Genomic DNA, 19,316 nt, shown 5'->3' with positions numbered 1-19,316 from the left:
CTTAGCAAGAAATAGACAACACTGAAATCCATTTCCCAATGATATCTTAATTTAAAAATAGCACCAAAATTGGCAGGGTGTGGTGGCTCATGCCCGTAATCCCAGCACTTTGGGAGGCTGAGGCAGGCAGATCACTTGAGACAAGGAGTTTGAGATCAGCCTGGCCAAAATGGTGAAACCCTGTCTCTACTAAAAATACAAAAATTAGTTGGGTGTGGTGGTGCATGCCTGTAATCCCAGCTACTTGGGAGGCTGGGGCAGGAGAATCGCTTGAACCCAGGAGGCAGAGGTTGCGGTGAGCCTAGATCACGCCACTGCACTCTAGCCTCGGTGACAGAGGAAGATTCTGTCTCAAAAACAAAAAACAAACAAACAAAAATAGCACCGAAATCAACGAAATACTGAAATTCATTACTTACAGAAAAGAAACAGTGTTTTAATCCCCAAAGCATTAAAAACAAAACCCAAACACTGGAAGGATACATTAAACAACTTAAAAGTGATGACTTCTGGGGCAGAGGTCTCAGAGATGAGTGTTCTACTTTTTAACATTGATGGCCGGGCGCGGTGGCTCAAGCCTGTAATCCCAGCACTTTGGGAGGCCGAGGCGGGTGGATCACGAGATCAAGAGATCGAGACCATCCTGGTCAACATGGTGAAACCCCGTCTCTACTAATACAAAAAAATTAGCTGGGCATGGTGGCGCGTGCCTGTAATCCCAGCTACTCAGGAGGCTGAGGCAGGAGAATTGCCTGAACCCAGGAGGCGGAGGTTGCGGTGAGCCGAGATAGCGCCATTGCACTCCAGCCTGGGTAACAAGAGCGAAACTCCGTCTCAAAAAAAAAAAAAAAAAAAAAAAAAAAAAAAAAAAATTGTTAATTTTTTGAGCCATGTGAATGTACTGCCTAATCAAAAATAAAATTTAATTTCAAATAAAATAATTTCAGATATACTTTTCATATTTGAAAGCAGTAATGTTACTCTTTTATGAAGAATCTTATACTAAAGCTTTAAAAAGGAAAAAATGAGCTGCTTTTTAAGACTTGCTGAGAGTCATTTATACCACTATGGTATTTTCCAGGATCAACCTGTGGCACTTTTAAAACATGTTAATTTCTCCTCCTACTTCTAAACAAGTTCTTACTTTTCTTTAAATGAACATTAAAAACTTGAGATAAATCTGAAGTATTTAACATAAAAGCAAAAGACTCCCTGAGGTTAACTTGAAAAAAACCTCAAATCAAGGGAAGCCCCTTCTATTTTTCATTTTGTGTCAAGCCACATATTTAAGTCTTTACTTGAAAAGTGATGAATTTAACAAGGATCTAGAAATCTTTACATTGTTTCACTCTTCTACCCTCAAACCCAACCTATGATGTTTTTCCTTTCTTTTCTCATCCATTACCTATGCTTCTCAGCCTACTCTTGTCAATCCAGATTATTGAAGCCTTGAACCAAAACTCAATCTTATTTCCTTGTTAAGCTACTTAAAATCAATTTTTAAAACCCGATTCTTACAAACTCTTCTGATGCATTTCTGCATCCCTTTTCCTGGTTCTTTTACTGAGTTATTAGCCAAATAAATAAATTAGTATTAAAACTTTAATTAAGATAAGCTAAAGCCTCATGTGGAGATCTGGCAGTTTACTGTGTTCCCAATAAACCTGGTGATTTCAAGGACTCAGCGAGCAGGTGGAAGACTCCATCAACCAGTGAGTACTGCAAACACGTCATGCAAAAACATGACATTTTCTTTCTAAAAAAACTTATCACTGGATTGCTTTTCATGGTTACTGGTCTAGATACAAGCTTGAATAAGGGCTATGAATTAATATGTATTTACTGAGCGTCCAGAATGTTTGTTCTTACAGAACTTTAAAATATGGTTGACATGACACATTTAACACATATGAGATCACAGCACGTCCAGAAGAGGATGTTAGCAGGTCAATTGTGTAGCACAGGCTGTTAGCACAGCAAAGCCAGGAGCTACATGAGGCTAGTGCAGACTCAGCGGCTTCATAGACCCCTGGCAAGATGTCACAGGTGTGTAAGACAAAAAAAGGAGGCAATGGGAACCCACGGCTCCCCAGACACAGGTTCTGGGGAGACAGAGAGAAGTTTGACTGGGATAAACTGTGGAGGAAGAGCAGGGGTGGAAGAAAAATCAGAACAAATAAATGTGAGTAGAGATACTCCTTTCTGTAAAACAAAAGTGGGTTGTAATCAGATCCTCAGTGCACCCAGAGCCATGCTTATGGGCTGCTGGCAGCTGTATGTATACCACTCTTATTTAAATGCAAATTAAGGGGTACGTTGATGCAAACTGAGGGCAGGTTATTCAGAACTTTCAGGAAGTGGCTGGTAACTTCCTGGTCACTGGCCATGGAACTTGTAAACTGTCAAGGTGCCGGTGGGAGTGTCTTTGAGCAGTGAGGGCAGCCAGGGATCCCTTTCCTTGCCCTCTGCTGGTCTGGGCTGGTTTCTTTACTTCATCCTGTCTGGACCAGATCCTGTTTTAGTCAGCAGGTTGTGACCAGAAAAGAAGTCCTGCCTATCTCCTACCTTGGAATCACCATTTGGGCATGCTATGTTTACAGAGTACAGATGACAAAACTATCACTTAAATTTAAGGTCAAAGCATTATTTAAAATAATCAGTTACAGGGCACATGATATGAAAGGAATACCAAATAAATATGAGACTAGCAAAAATTAGAAACAAATATATTCAATTTACATTACTATCCAATGTCAAAAATCAAATGCTTTATATAAACATGGGAAGTACTAACAAATTTTACTACTGGTTTATGCTACAATCTTTAACACGCCAAACAATCAAGCCAAATCTTTGACAAAATTTTAAAAGAGAAATCATATTTTTTAATGCAACTATAGGGAGCAGAGTTTCAAATTCTGCAACCAGAAAACAATTTTGTGAAACAGTATCTTACATTAAGCTATAATATATTCTAAATCCTCATTGTTTATCATAACCAATTATAGATTTTGAATAACAGTTTATATGTTTTCATTAAAAAGAAGACTGACGCTGAATTTAAGATACATGTTTAAAAAATAGTAGCTAACCAAACTGGGCAACACAGCAAGAACCTATATCTCTACAAAAAAAACTTAAAAATCAGCTGGGTGTGTTGGTATGCACCTGTAGTCCCAGCTGCTCGGGAGGCTGAGGCAGGAGGACTGCAGGAGCCTAAGAGCTTGAGGCTACAGTGAGCCACGACTGCGTCATGTACTTTGGCCTGAGCAACAAAGTGAGACCCTGTCTCTAAAAAAAGTTTTTTAATAAAAAATAAAAATAAAAAATACCATCTGAGCAAATATTCTTAACTAAAGGATAGGAGACAATTGCATCTTCTAAGTAAAAATGGTTTTGGCAACAGTAATGGATGGCACCCAGAGAGAGGAAAATAAATGAAAATTAAGCGAGTAAGTGCTTTAATACACTAATTAATCTTAGGCCACCTCATCCTGCTGGTATAGAAAAGGACATAGAAAGTTATTGTTTTCTGTTTTTATGACAAAAGCCGAAAGAAATAATTAAGTAAATACATCTTATTTTGGAGAAGTACCTACAATGGTTTACTTGATGCTTCAATAATGCATAGTAATAAAAATATTTTAAAGCTTAATACCAAATAAATATCCATATTATCACAGTACATGCCAGTATGCTTTAATGAGGAAAAAAACAAAAAACTCACATTTTTCTGCTATTACCTAAAACAACCTTAACTCTCCTACTTAAACAGCATATCTCAAAAATTAACTACAAGAGAAAAATGTTAACAAGTTGTTAAAGGGTTGGTTTCTGAGATGTTTTTTAAAAAATTCCTATTGTGTATATAAAGTTGCTTGAGCTATAAACATTTTTAAATGTGTTCACTGCGAAAAGAGCCCTATTTCTTGAGTTTACAAATATAAAAATTACAGAACTAGTGTGTATGTAGGGAGAGAAGGACATACCTACTTTTCTCCAATAAAATAAACGCAGGAGGATATAGAAGCCAGAGGAGTACTTCAGTCAACTTAAGTTCCTTACATCCTTATTTCATTTATATCCTTCCAGGTAGACCAATAATGTCTTGACAATATATGTGTCCAAATAAAAATGAGAAAACATAAGAAAATCACATAGCACCATGCCATGTACCGCTTTATTCTTCCACTGGTTCAGTAAACACATGCTGAGCCCCTACTCTGGGCCAGCAACGGGACACAACAAGGACTCCAGCAATGCTCACAGCCTAGGAAGAGAACCTGAAAGCTACGCAAGGGCAGGGCTGAAGACGGACCAGATTCTAGAGTTTTAAACCAGGAAATGATACAAACACTGAAGAGTTCGTGAGTGGAGCAGACCAGGCCAGCAGAAGGGATGGTGTCAGGGAAGGGCTGGCACTGTGGGCGACTCAGTGGATGACAACAGCTGCAGAATTAATGTGTCAAGTACTGAATAAACATTAGTTTCCTTCTTCCTCTTCCTGTATGGGTATTTCTTGAAAAACTTACCTTTCTGCACGAATCACACCACTGTAGTAGGGGGGGTCCCAAGGCATTACTTCCTACAATGGAATAATTCACTGTTAAGGAAAGCTTCTGACTCTTTCCTAGTTTTTATCAGCAACGTGGCTAGCTTATAGAACGTAAGCCAGCTACTGCTCATGTAAATCAGAACAATTTTATAAAATCCCTTAAAAAATTGATAGCTTGGCAGAAAATACCTGGCTCCTTATTTTGACTTCCCTGTAACCAAGGGATAGTGAGGTATAAGTAATACTTAACCCAGAATCTGGGGAAAAGGTAAACAAATGTCATTCTAAATTGGAATCTAACAAAAGTCAACATTAAAGAATTATATTAGTCATGATGAAATTTTTCCCAAAATCTAACCCATGTATTAATCCATAAAACATACTGCAGGTAAGATAAGTGTACTAACGGTAAGATTAAGGTTCTTTTTAAATCTAAACAAGAAGCTTAGAATAGATATCAAAAATGAAAGCAAACATTTAAAATGTAACCAAGGCAGAATTAACTCTAATCTTGGCAAAGAAAATACGTCATAAAGAAGTACTGTAGTACTAGTTGCTTTTGATGACTGGTACATAATACTGAAAGAAGGGAAACCTTGAATACTTGAATGAATTGTCCTTCCTACTAGGTGTCCAGGTGGACAAAGGGTGGTTAAGAGACCAAGCTGTGAAGACAGACTGCCTGGGTTCCAGTTTCCAATCCATACCAGACTATAAACTGCATGATGACAGAGACTTTGTTTACATCATTCCCTATTACATTCCTGTACCCTCAACAGTGCCTGGCACAGGGGAGTCACTCAGTAAACATGTTACTATTTAATATTCTTTTGTTGAAAGAATTAACAGTACCTCCCAAATAAGATTGCTGAATGCACTTACACTATTAAGTAGAACATCTGGCACTGAGTAAGGCCTCAACAAATGTTGGCTGCTCTCCTTATCACCATTATCCTTTAACATTTCAGTTTAGGCATAACCTCCTCCAATAAGAAGTGTGCTTTCTCATATTCCATGATAATACTTAGATCATGGGATGTACGACAACATAAGATACTTGTAGGCTTATCTTCTTTCTCCCCACAAGTACCTCAAGGGCAGGGACTGCGTCCCTGGAACCCTCGCCCCCTAGTGTTCAGGTCCTGGCACACACTTCCTCTAATGATTATTTACTACCATCTGCTAGATGCAGACAGAGCACAGGCTGTAATGAGATAAAAACAAGAGAATGATGACCTAGGCAGCAGAAAGGCAAGTGACCCAACAATCAGAGGACAGTATGTCACGTTTATATTGCGCCATGTAAAACACAGCCCATGAGAAGGATATTTAAATCACAGTGGAAGGTTAGGAAATGTTCTCGAGAAGGCAAAGCCTGAATTGGGTTTTATGATAGGAGCAGTTTATCAAGATGAGATAGAGGGAAAGGCATTCCTGTATGTGGTGTTTGTAAATGACTGGAAGCTGCCCACATGCCATATTTATGTGTCCAGCACATTAATACTAATTTGAATTAAGAATCAAAGAAAGCAAATCTAAGTGAATAGATCATGTGAGCATGGCACAGGTATTAGGAGAGAGCAAAGAACACAGTCATGGCTTGGAGGGGCAGCAGAAGATAAAGCTAGAGAAGCGGGCAAGGGCCAAATCATGAGGGCTTGGCGGGAGCAGCAGAGCAGGAGGAAGGGAAATCAGAGAATAATGGGGAGCTCCTGAAGAACTTTAAACAACACAATGACAAGATCAGATCTGCTTTTTAGACAAATCCCTCTGGTGGCAATTCATTCAGTCATTATTCATTCATAGTTCAAATACGTGTTGACAACCAATTCTATGCCTAACACTGGGCTAAAAACATGGCTAAACTGTCTGAATCCAAGATGGCTTTGTGTGGAGCAAGAACAAAAGGTTAGAAACCAGTGAGGCAATCCCAGTTACCATCTGGGTGAGAATAATGATCCCAATCCAGGCTATGGCAATGGGCACAGGAGGAGAAGACACAAGAGTTCACAGGGAGGGAGAATCTGCAGGACCTAACAACTGATCTTGGGGGAGGGGAGTGTGCAGTGTCTGGGGGGCTGGTTGAAACACATTGTGGAGCCCACCCCAGTTTTTGATTCAGTGGGTCGGAAGTGGGGCTTAAGAATTTGCATTTCTAACAAGTTCCCATGTGATGCTACTGCTTCTGGTCCAGGGACCACACTTTGAGAACCACTGGTCTGGATTAAGTACAGGTCCTGACAAGAGCAGCAGGGCGAATAGTGGCACCATTCACCAACACAGGGACCTGGCCACTTCACAAATATCTGCAGAATAATCATATCCATAAGCTATATGAAAATGTCTACAGATAACAGTTTAAAGTCATATTCACTTTTACTGAATTAGCTTTTGGCAACACATTTTATTTTTCATTTTTCTGTTTCTATTGTCACCAAACTAAATTCTTATCTATTACATAGTTTCCTAAATGAGCCTACCTACCGGGCCAAGGTGTGCAGATGACTAACACTAGTTACTTTGCTAGACACAGCTCCTTCCATAAATTAACAGACTGGCGCGCCACTTTACACATCGCTGAGTTTAATGGGATTAATCTGCTTCCTAGTGGCTGTATCTGGGAAGCTAGTAAACAGTTTGTAAATCTGCAAGGTTGATTTCTCTAAATCTTCCCTATGACTATGGCTCTGGCAGCAGCAACTAAGTCAAGAATTTACAACAGTATTTGGAAAAGAATGGTGTAGACAACCCCAGTAATCCTGTAGTGCCCTAGAACCAAATGGGAATGAGTCCTAATATCTGGAATCTCGACACTTTTCAAGTGCCCCTAATCACTTGCGCAGCATTCTGGCCATTACAACGCTAGCCTATACTGTTGGATCATATAAGGAAGATCTATAATCATATGATTGAAAACAACACTTAAGTGTTTTTAGAATGTGGTATACTTTGTTAGTCAAATACTGACCTACTCAATTGAGCACCATAAATTAGCAAACAAATAAGCAAATGAACTGCAACCTTAACACCGATGGTTAAAATTGCCACCTGCCAGATAAGCCTCCCTGAGCCTCCTTAAAGGCTGCTTTAAACTGAGAAGTCAACATTCCACAGAATGAAAGCAGTCTTTGCATAAATATATATATGTGTGTGTGTGTGTGTGTGTGTACATACACACTGTGTTAGTGTATAGACATAAAATATGTCAACTCAACGACAAAAATGCTGTATGTACAGGCAACATCGGTTTGGGACATAAGAATCAAATATTTCAACATCTTTATTTACCAAAACCGAGGATCAGAAACAAGACTAAATGGACCTCTAGCCGATCACAAGAAAGTTTCTGAATCAAAAGATACTGATTTCAGCTGATAGATTGTCTATATTGTAATAAAAATATTCCAATATACTTACCGAATTTCGAGGATTCAGTTTCATTTTCATCTCTCGTATCATCTCAAAATCTTTTAGAGTTCTATAAAACAGGTTTAGCATTACTTGTTAGGACAATTTTTTTTTTTGACTATGAAAAGATTTTAATAAAGATCCATTTCCTCAATAAAATTTGTTTCTCAAGCATTTAAAACCGGTTCTCTTTGGTATTTAAAGGGTGGCTTGTTGGGTGGCTAGGGAGAAGGAAGAAAGATTAGCACCGAGTTACTCCAAAATAAAAAACAGTAAAAATGTTCAACTACATTAACTCTTTACCAAAGAACTTAGAGCTTAATGGCCAAAAGGCAACCGAATAGGCACTGGGGAAGGATTCACTATTAAATTTCATAGTAAAAGGAGCTTCTACCAAACAAGATTTCTGAATGCCTTCTCCCCCTGTAACAGCAGCTGGGAGCCAGCAGTTTGAAGCTACTTTCCAACTTTTTAATCCTTTATGGCAGGCAGTTCTCCTCTATGAGATGAAATTTTTTTTTCTTCCCATTTTGGTCACTCAGCAACCCTAGAATTAAAGCAATGAGAAGAGACAGCATAGCTTGTAGTGGTAGATTAAACGTCCAAAAGAGGTGTGCGGGAAAAGCAATTTGATTGACTTGTCATATTGTCCCCATCATCTCCTTTTTCTATGGGGGTAACAAAAGCAAATTGCTCCATTTGTTAATCTGTTCTGCTCATTTCAAACTATATTTTGCAATAGAAATTTCTCTTAAACAGAGGAACAGAAGTTGATCCATAAGTCTTTATTTTTAAACAAGAGGTCTCCCTTGTGACTCTCACTGACGTTTGTTTGAGAGTCACTCTTTCCCTGAGGAAGCCTCATCCAGAATTGGGTTCTTATTTCAGCATTTGGGGGAACGCAGGAACCCACTGGGTTCTGACAAGCAGGGTATCAGCTATACCTGCTTTGCACTTGAAAGACAGACAATGCCCAGAAGCACAAGTTTTGTGCCCAAGTCCAGCTTACAACCAACCATCCTGTAAAGTGACACAGATTCCACCCCACAGTTCTGCAGCGGGAGTCTTATATTTTCATTCTTTGGTACCAAGTTACAGGTTTAAGAAAAGACATTACATCCAATATTTCAGGTTGGGATGATTTGGTTTCTAGATCCTTTATATTCAAAGGCCTTGGGGCGGGGAAGGGCGCAGGGACATGGGGATTCATGTTAACCATGAGGTCCTAAAGCATGGTCTGGGTGCAAACAATACTATAAAAAGTGACCCAGCAGAGGGTGTGGGACTGGGCTGTTCCCTCAACTTCCAGAGCAGGAAAAAAATTGTGCTTGTAAAATAAACATTCTTTCCTTTGCCTGCTCTTCTTAGGAAAAGAAACTCCTAGCATGACAGAACAAACTCTTATGAACTCTCTGGTCAGGACGAACCTGCCCCTTCTGTGGAGTCCCTATAGTGTGGGGGTGCCTGGCTTCTTTCATGTGCTCTGACTCCCTGAGCACACGCACATTCACCCACATTCATGTCCACATCAGCCCATGCCTGAAAACCCTCTCTCTGAGAATGAGGTTAATTTCCTTCTTCCTTCCATTTAACTCTTTATAACCAACAGCAAAATAAGAAAACTTAGGACAAAATCTTAATAACTATGTTATGAAAGGACTAGTTTGCTTATGTTACATTCCAATATTTATAAAATTAGATATAATTAGTAGTACACATGTAAATCACTACTAATCCAAATTTTACCTGTCATGAGAAATAATAACATATAAAGCAGTATATTAATGTAATTTCTACCTTTAAAAGAGACTAAACAAACTACCTTCAAGAAAGAAATTTTATCATTGGTTACATTTAAGATTTCTAGTCATTTTTCCCCTATTGAAAAACTCTAGCTGGTCAATAATTAAATAAGTATTTAATATTTGTAGAATATGACATGTATATTGGAATTAACTCCTATATATACCTGTAAAATTATGAAGCTATGATTGCTTAAAAATCTATAGCTATGTAGAAAAAGACTACTAACACTTAACTAACAAAGTAAAGTAGAATAAATCCTCAAATAAGTATATAGTTAACCCTCTTTCTTTATTTTACCAAAGACACAGTGGTTCACTGGGATTAAAGGAGATTTTTAGGCTGGGCACAGTGGCTCACATCTGTAATCCCAGCAATTTGGGAGGCAGAGGCAGGTGGATCACGGGGTCACAAGTTCGCTATAAGTCTGGCCAACATAGTGGAACCCCGTCTCTACTAAAAATATAAAAAATTAGCCAGGTGTGGTGGCACGTGCCTGCAATCCCAGCTACTCAGGAGGCTGAGGTAGGAGAATTGCTTGAACTCAGGAGGCAGAGGTTGCAGTGAGCAGAGATGGCACCATTGCACTCCAGCCTGGGCTATAGTGCAAGACTCCGTCTCAAAAACTTTAAAAAAGAAAAAAGAAATTTTTAGAATTTATAAACATAATCCTAACTAGAGAGGAATGAGTTCTAAGTCATGAGTTTATAGTCCAAAACAGAAATGTGAGCCAAGATTCAATGTGTTCGTGTAGCCAAAAAAGGCAAAAAAAGATTTTAGACAGTAACACAAGAAAGAAAAGAGAAAACATCCTCTTTTACAAACCATGACTGCTTCTTCCTAGAATCCTCGGTACCTAAAGGTGTGCTGCCTCTCAACTAAGTCCTAGAAGAGGGCCAGTGAAGGGCAGGTGCATGATGGAAGGCACTGAGCAGGGCAGGAGCAGGGGAGGCAGGAATACAGGTTGAGCCTCCCTAATCTGAAACTCTGAAACTTCTTGAGCGCTGACATGACAGTACAAGTGGAAAATTCCACATGTGATGTCATGTGATAAGTCACAGCCAAAACTTGGTTTCAGGCACAAAATTATTAAAAACATTGTATAAAATTATCTTCAGGCTATGTGTATAAGGTGTATATGAAACATAAATGAATTTCGTGTTCAGGCTTGGGTTCCATCCCCAAGATATCTCATTATATATATGCAAATATTCCAAAATCCCTCAAAAAAATGAAATCCAAAACATGTCTGGTCCCATGCATTTCAGATAAGGGACATTCAGCTTATATATAACAAACGGACACACCAAAGGCAGTAAAACACTTCAGCTTGAAATTACAAATGTTGAGATAGAACTTTCTTAAAATACTACACAAAATCAAAAAGATTAGGCCACCACATCCATAAGCCTCCTGTATTTAGGCCAAAAGAAGAGAAATACTACTTTACGAACTTGTCATAAAATTCATAATACAAGTTAAAATAAATAGTTTCAGAAACATTTTGGTAAGGATTTTTCAAGTTCAAATGAAAGATGAATTTCTAAAGACAACTGGTTAATGGGAGGGGACAGCCTATGTACTCATGACTGGCACCTTAGGAAGACAACTATGGTCTTTCAAAGTCTATCTCATAGTGAGACAGGTCTGGCCCAACATGTCAAAACTTATATTTTAGCTCACTTCCTAAGTTTTTATAAATCAAGTCTTCTTTAAAAAAACGAAATAACACATAACCAAATAACTAAATAGTAAAGTAAAAACTAACCTTTCAGAAAGTTTGTCAGATAGTTTCTCAAGGAACTGCATGACAGTCTCTAAAATGAAATACAAAAGAAAATATCTTCAATTATGTGAAATAAAATGAACATATCTGTTAAAATTATTATGTGATTACCATAATCTATATACCACAATTCCCTTAAAGTTATGATTTTCAAAGGAAAGTAGAGCTACTAACGTTCCAAACATATAGTAAACACTTCTAGATAATCATGATCTGTTAATCAGAAAAAAATTATATTGGTGGCCGGGCGCGGTGGCTCACGCCTGTAATCCCAGCACTTTGGGAGGCCAAGGCGGGTGGATCACGAGGTCAAGAGATCGAGACCATCCTGGTCAACATGGTGAAACCCCGTCTCTACTAAAAATACAAAAAATTAGCTGAGCATGGTGGCGCGTGCCTGTAATCCCAGCTACTCAGGAGGCTGAGGCAGGAGAATTGCCTGAACCCAGGAGGCGGAGGTTGCAGTGAGCCGAGATTGCGCCATTGCACTCCAGCCTGGGTAACAAGAGCGAAACTCCGTCTCAAAAAAAAAAAAAAAATTAAATTGGCATAGTAATAATCCATAGCCTCAGATTATATCCCAAAATTAAAATAGTTAATGGAGCCAGGAGCAGTGGCTCGTTCCTGTAATCCCAGTACTTTTGGAGGCTGAGGGGGTGTGGATTGCCTGAGGTCAGGAGTTCAAGACCAGCCTGGCAAACATGGTAAAACCCTGTCTCTACCAAAAATACAAAATTAGTAGGGCGCGGTGGTGCACGCCTGTAGTCCCAGCTACTCAGGAGGCTGACGCAGGAGAATCGCTTAAACCCAGGAGGTGGAGATTGTATTGAGCCCAGATCACATCACTGTACTCCAGCCTGGGCAACAAAGTGAGACTCCATCTCAAAAAAAAAAAAAAAAAAAAAAAAAAAGAACTAATGGGAGGCTGAAGAAAAAAGTCCAAAATTTCAAGGTGTTTCTATCTATTCATATGTGTAAGAAAAAAGGTTTTTAGACATGTCTGATTTTTTTCAAAGTTTTAAAGAGATATCTAGATTCTGGTTTGTTACTAAAAATAGGTGCAGTGGAGAAGTATGATTCACTGAAATACATTTTTAAAAATCAATGTTTTTCTTGATAACTATTTTGTTTTTAACTGCAGAATAATCTATTCAGGATAAATTAAAAAAAAAAAAAAACCAGAAAAATAAGAACAATACATCTTAACTTCTGATAGAATTTTTAAAGTAGTTTTATTAAAATATTTCTTTTTTGAGACGGAGTCTTGCTCTGTCACCCAGGCTGGAGTGCAGGGGTGCAATCTCGGCTCACTGCAACCTCTATCTCTCGGGTTCAGAGTTATCATAATTTACAAACCCATTAAGACAGTGTAGTAGAATTACCACAGTCTCCCACAATAGAAAACGTTTTGTGAGTATTTTTGAATATAGCACTTTTTAACACTGACTTACATGTGCAGAACTTTCATATGTATTTTAGTTTACCACACACACTGTGTTTATAGTTTCCAGATAATCTTTGGTACGGTTTTAAGTTTCTTGCTCTCTTTAATTTATCTCCTTTTGAGTGAAATAAAAGGCTAAGGAAATAATGGTGGTTAACCTAAACCCAACCCATGAGGTTTCTTGCCACTGTCAATACTTAAACAAGTTCTGTGTACACAAATTCTGAAAACACTGCCTCATGTGCCATATTAAATGACAATAGAAATTTTGAGGGAAAAAAATACATTATTTAGTCAACAATAAAATCTCATTTTAGGATTGTATACCAGGTGCTATACAAAACTGTTTTCAAATGAATCCCCGTGCATGCTTGTACACTTTTTACTTCTTAATAACCATGTTTTAATGTTCACCCATCTTATTCTTCTAGTAATTTTATATGTGAACAATCTGCTTCAATTAATCTTTTTTTATTTTTTTGAGACAGAGTCTTGCTCTGTCACCCAGGCTGGAGTGCAGTGGTGCAATCTGGCTCACTGCAACCTCTATCTCATGGGTTCAAGTGATTCTCCTGCCTCAGCCTCCCAAGTAGCTGGGATTACAGGCCTGCCCCACCACACCTGGCTAATTTTGTATTTTTAGTAGAAACAGCGTTTCACCATGTTGGCCAGGCTGGTCTCAAACTCCTGACCTCAAATGATCTGCCCACCTTGGCCTCCCAAAGTGCTGGGATTATAGGCATGAGTCACCGCGCCTGGCCTGCCTCACTTAGTGTACCTAGAGAATTGTCGTATTAAGACTGAGTTTCAAACCCCCTGAAAATCACTAAGAGCCTCACCGCAGTTACCTCCTCATTCACTGGCCACAAGAATGCCTGCCTTAGCCTCAGTCAGCCTCTCCTGCCTTCCTTCTGCTCTGCTGAAGGCTCACTCCATCACTGTGCATGAGGGGTTTCGTTTCCCTCAGGGTGCCTTCAACAGCCATAGACACATCTGACAAACACCCTGAGCTTCTAAATCCCACGGCATTGTCTGTACTACTCCCTCGGCACTGAAAATGTGCCAACCTGTATTACTATTTACGTTTTTTTATGAATATACTAAGCTTTAAATCCTCACGGACCCAGGGCACATCCTATGTGACGACGAGCACCACATCCCCCTGCCGATACATCAGCACAGCAAGCACTTAGTACACAAGGGTGACTTGCCAGTTATGGAATTTGGTGCTGGGTGCTGCAGGTCCAGTGAGCTCCACGGTGCTGCAGCCAGTGGTTGTGCCCAGTCCTCCTCACATCTGACCTGCCCACAGCATGAGTCAGCCGATATCTCCCTTCTCCTGTAGACAGACCTTCTGCGTGGCCTCCAGGACCACACATTATAATCACTTTCCGCCTCTCCCACTGGCCATTACATCTGGGAGTGTTAACTAGCAGTTCCTCACATGCCTGGCCTCTTAAACTTGGAGATGTTTAAACAGAGCTCAGTCCTTGGATTTGTTCTCTAAGCGCACTCCCTTAGTGGTCTCAGAGTCTCATTTTAGAGGTTCAAACTTACATCTGCAGCTCAGAACTCCACACTCTATCTAACTGCCTACCCAACATTGCCACTTGAACCTCATTTGGTTTCTCAAACTTAACTTGAACCAAACCAAGTTCCTGGTCCTCCCAATCTTAGTTAACAGTAACTCACCCTCTTTCTAGTTGCTTAGGTCAAAAACATTGGCTCCCTCTTCCAAATACCATATATCCAGAATCTGATCACATCTTACATCTTCCCTGCTATCACCTGGTCAAGATGCCAACGCTTCTCATCATGGTTACTGCACACCAGCACCTGAGCAGTCTCTCTTCCACCATTAGCACGGACCCACCATTAGCACTGGAGTCAGATCACCTCACTCCTCTGCCCCAACCCCTCCAGTGACCCGGTGCTCTTGTGTGAAGTCTACTTAATGCTGCCCCTGGTCAGTCTGTCCCACCTCTCGCCACTCTCCTCGCACACACTGCTTCAGCCACTCTGCCCTCTTTGCTTTTCCTCAAACGTGGCAGGCATTTTTCTGCCTCAAGACCTGAGCCCTTGCTAGTGCCTCTGCATGAAACCTTCCTCCCCTCAAGAGCCACAGCCTCACGCCTGCGCCTGTCAAGAGCACACTCACATGCCATGTTCTCAGCAAGCCCTCCGACAACACCCTCTAAAACTCCGACACCAGCCTACGTGCCCACATTCCTTATCCCCTCCCCTGTTCAGTTTTCCCCACGGCTTGTATTAACTAATAACATCCCACATACTTTATCTCCTTATTTCGTTCTTAACTGTCTTCCCTTGCTCACAAGAATGTAAACTGCAAAAGAATAGGAATTTTCTTCTGCTTTACACACTGATTTATTTCCATGGCCAAGAATAATATCTGACATATAGTGGGCATTCGGTAAATATCTGCTGAATTAATAAATAAAAACAGGATGTAGATGACATAAAAGATAGGGAATTAGGTCTCAAGCAGCCTATGTAAAACCATAAAAGTAGAGTATGTATTTAGGCTTCAGTTCTGCCACATTTTAGCAATATAACCTAACCTCAGATTCCTTATCTGTGATGTGAATACAAATACCTACTTCACAAAGCTGCAGAGGAAGGAAATGAGGTAACAACAGAGTAAGCACTGAGTGCAATTCTAATATGGTTTTATATAAGATAAAAATACAGTTCTAGTATAATCAAACTGTCGACAACAGTGATGACAGAAAAACATATTTTTCACCAAACTGATGCTTACAAAAAAAGAAAAAACATACACTAAAAACACACATATAATACATAACATACTTATTGTATCTGTTTAGGAGCTTCAATTACATGAAACAAATTCTAAGTGGTTTAAGGGTTCGAGAACAAAGGAGTCCAAGGAGAGTGAAAAAGTGTAACAAGCTTCATCAAAGAGGTGGGTTTTGAGCTGAGCACTAAAAAAATGGGATAAGATTTTAACAGACAGACTAGGGAGAGAAGGTGCTCTCCACTGGAGATTTTGAGACATGAGTGAGGGAACCAAGGCTGCAATGAGAGTGACATGCCTGTGGCTTAGCTGAGAGCCTTGACAGGTCAAGGGAAACAGCCGTTTATCAAAGAGTAAGAAGACTGAGTGCCTTTAGAGAACTCTGGAGAAGAGAGGAACATGCTAGGCTGAGAAGGGATAAGCACAGAAGGAATAAAGACAAATGAGGACTCAGGTTATGACCTGCCCACAGTGTACCCTCTGTCTGTGAGTGGAATGTCTATCCAGATGCACAGCCAGAAATCCAGGGGGCCACCACACCGCCACCTCCTCCTCTTCATCCTCATCAAGGCTTGCAACTTCACTGCCAAGACCCTGAATCTCCCTCAGCTCCACCACCATGGCCACCCTACTCCTGACTCACCAACTAAATTACAACTACAATTCAATAAATGCTTTTGAAAAAACGTATTATGTACATTTATATTATTATTGTGTAACATTTTCTCTTAGACATTATGAATCATAAGGAACTCAACACAGCACAAGGCAAGTTTAATGCAAACCCAAGGACACACTTTCGTCACACCCCACCCAGCACAAACCTTCCTAAGCAGCACTCTTCTCTCTGAAAACGAGGCTTATCTGACTATGTGTTTCTTATATGACCTAGCTGACCTTTAACCTTGACCTCAGTAAAAATACTCATCTTTCATTCTCTCATCCTAATTCTAACCAATTTGGTCAAATTGAGCACAGAAACTAATTGAGTTAAAATGAAAACAATTTAGACTAACATCAAAATGAAATGTTAGGTTATGATTTTACTCTCAACATTCACATAAAATAAAATACTTCGGTTGGACAGAATATATGGCAAATTATTAGCTCTATTTAAAAATGGTTGCTATAAAAATACATTTAAAAATCTCAATAAATGGCTCTCTGTATTAAAAATAGAGCACTAATTTACAGCTATTTGAAATCAAAAGCTCAGTTTCATAACAACCTATTTTGTCCTTAAATGTTGGATAAACAGGCTTACCTGGATTTTTAGCTATTGTTCCTTGGAGAGCCCTGTGGGAAAATGTGGAATACCCTACCAATTTTGCCAGAAGATCTCTGCTGCTGAGCAATTCTTCTAAACATTTCAATTGACCAGCATTGGGATAAAGAAAAATTTTATAAGCAGCTTCTCGCACCTACATTTAAAAAGTAAATGGTAAAGGATATAAATACCATGACACAGTCCTATGTGACAATAACACAGGCTCATGATCCCACTTTATCTGCAGATGATCACTGTAGATAACTTTAGATCACTTGTAGATATAAATAATATAAATAACTTGTAGATCACTTTATTTTATCTGCAGATCAAAATAAAGCAATGGTCTACAGAAGGCGATAAAGCTTCCAGAGTCATAAAACAGCATGGGATGCTACAGCCTACTTGACTGCAACTCTAGGGGACTATTCTGAGGTACGGCGGGGCAAATCTCTACCCAATGCATGGACTTCTATGCTATAAAGCATCTTAACCAGGTGAAGCAATGTTGCATGCATTAAAAAGCCTCTGCAGTCTAGAATGTCAATCAATGCTGTTATTAATCATACTTTAAAATAACGAGTCTTGTATGAAATGTAAATAATTAAACCATTTTCATTCTTTAAAGTGTTTATGGCATTAATGATTCCACAAGTTAAATTTTTAGGGCTTAGCATAGTAATGCTAAAAAGTTGGTTTTTTTTGTTTTTTTTTCTTTTTTCTGAGATGGAGTCTCAAATTGTTGCCTGGGCTGGAGTGCAATGGCGCAATCTCGGCTCACTGCAACCTCTGCCTCCTAGGTTCAAGCAATTCTCCTGCCTCAGCCTCCCGAGTAGCTGGGATTATAGGTGCCTGCCACCACGCCCAGATAATTTTTTGTATTTTTAGTAGAGACGGGGTTTCACCATGTTGGTCAGTCTGGTCTTGAACTCCTGACCTCAGTGATCCATCCGACTCGTCCTACCAAAGTACTGGGATTACAGGCGTGAGCCACCGCGCCTAGCCTGCTAAAAAGTGTTTGAAGATATTATTATATTATCACTGAATTTTGGGTTAAAGCAGTAGCAACACACAAATGGGACCTAAACAATAAAGAGAATGAAACATACATACCAAGTCATCTGGTGCTTCTGCATGGAGGCCATCAATTATGATATGATCCCCAGCAGATATAAAGTTACGGTGAATGTGTTCTGGTAAGAGATGCTTCTCAATCTTGTTGGGAAAGTTGGTTCCCATAAGAAATGTACTACTCAAATCCAAGATTTTAACATTGAGGTCCACTGCTCTTTTACGCTATATGCACGAAGAGTAAAAATTATTTAAAGGCATTTTGAATTAATACTTCACAACTAATTTAATAAAATATAAAGATGTCAAATCAACATATACATTGTTAAATTATCACTTAATAACATTAAGTATATTAGTAAAATGAATATACTGAAAATATCATTACTATATAATATACATCATAAATATTAATTTTAGTTTTAACAGATATTTAATACCCTAACAAAAAGATTATAGTTATGGTTTTCTGATGTTTCTATGCTTTACGGTTTACATAACTTCTAGTTCTATTTTATGTTTAGGTTATATAATTAATCATTGAAATTAACAACATTAAAAAAATACAGGTCAGATGCAATGGCTCATGCTTGTAATTCCAGCACTTTGGGAGGCGAACAAGGGAGGCTCACTTGAAGTCAGGAGTTGGAGACCAGCCTGGCCAACATGGCGAAACCCCATCTCTACTAAAAATACAAAGATCAGTTGAGTGTGGTGGCATGTGCCTGTAATCTCGGCTACTCGGGAGATTGAGGCACGAGAAATGCTTGAACCTAGGAGGCAGAAGTTGCAATGGGCCAGGATTGCACCACTGTACTCCAGCCTGTGAGAGAGAGGGAGACTCTGCCTCAAAAATAATAATAATACGGTTCTTTGCAAAAGTGTAGTGAGCCTCCATAAGTGGGGAAGCACATTTTAAAAGTTCTGATTTTGGCCAGGTGTGGTAGTACACGCCTGCAGTCCCAGTCCTTTGGGGGCTGAGGCAGGAGGATCACTTGAACTCAGGAGGCCAAGGCTTCAGTGAGCTATGATGACACCACTGCAGCCTGGGCAACAGAGCGAGACCCTGTCTCAGGGAAAAACAATGTTCTGATTTCGTATGTGCTTGAGCTGCTACAGAACGACACAGCAAAGCCTAAGAATAGACTGGAGCCCCAGGGCATGGTCCTGTCTTCTACTCTGTGTCCCTGTCATGTGGCTCATGTT

The 19,316-nt window shown here is 39.5% G+C and overlaps 1 protein-coding gene across 1 annotated transcript in view; it reads right to left on the bottom strand.

The window, feature by feature from the left end:
* The window catches only part of MIPEP (mitochondrial intermediate peptidase), a 170,045-nt gene that overhangs the window by 129,588 nt on the left and 21,141 nt on the right, over positions 1-19,316 (bottom strand). The window contains exons 6-10 of the mRNA XM_021677332.2: positions 18,153-18,335; positions 17,037-17,193; positions 11,535-11,583; positions 7,973-8,033; positions 4,533-4,585 (exon numbers count right to left, since the gene is read on the bottom strand). Of these exons, the coding sequence (XP_021533007.1) occupies positions 4,533-4,585; positions 7,973-8,033; positions 11,535-11,583; positions 17,037-17,193; positions 18,153-18,335 (503 nt within the window). The remainder of the gene's footprint in view (positions 1-4,532; positions 4,586-7,972; positions 8,034-11,534; positions 11,584-17,036; positions 17,194-18,152; positions 18,336-19,316) is intronic.

The sequence above is a fragment of the Aotus nancymaae genome, unplaced genomic scaffold (assembly GCF_030222135.1).
Source record: "Aotus nancymaae isolate 86718 unplaced genomic scaffold, 86718_ANA_hifiasm-v0.15.2.pri h1tg000009l, whole genome shotgun sequence".
NCBI classification, from domain to species: domain Eukaryota; kingdom Metazoa; phylum Chordata; class Mammalia; order Primates; family Aotidae; genus Aotus; species Aotus nancymaae.
The sequence above is the reverse complement of the archived record's forward strand: the minus strand, read 5'-3'. Positions and strand labels throughout refer to the sequence as shown.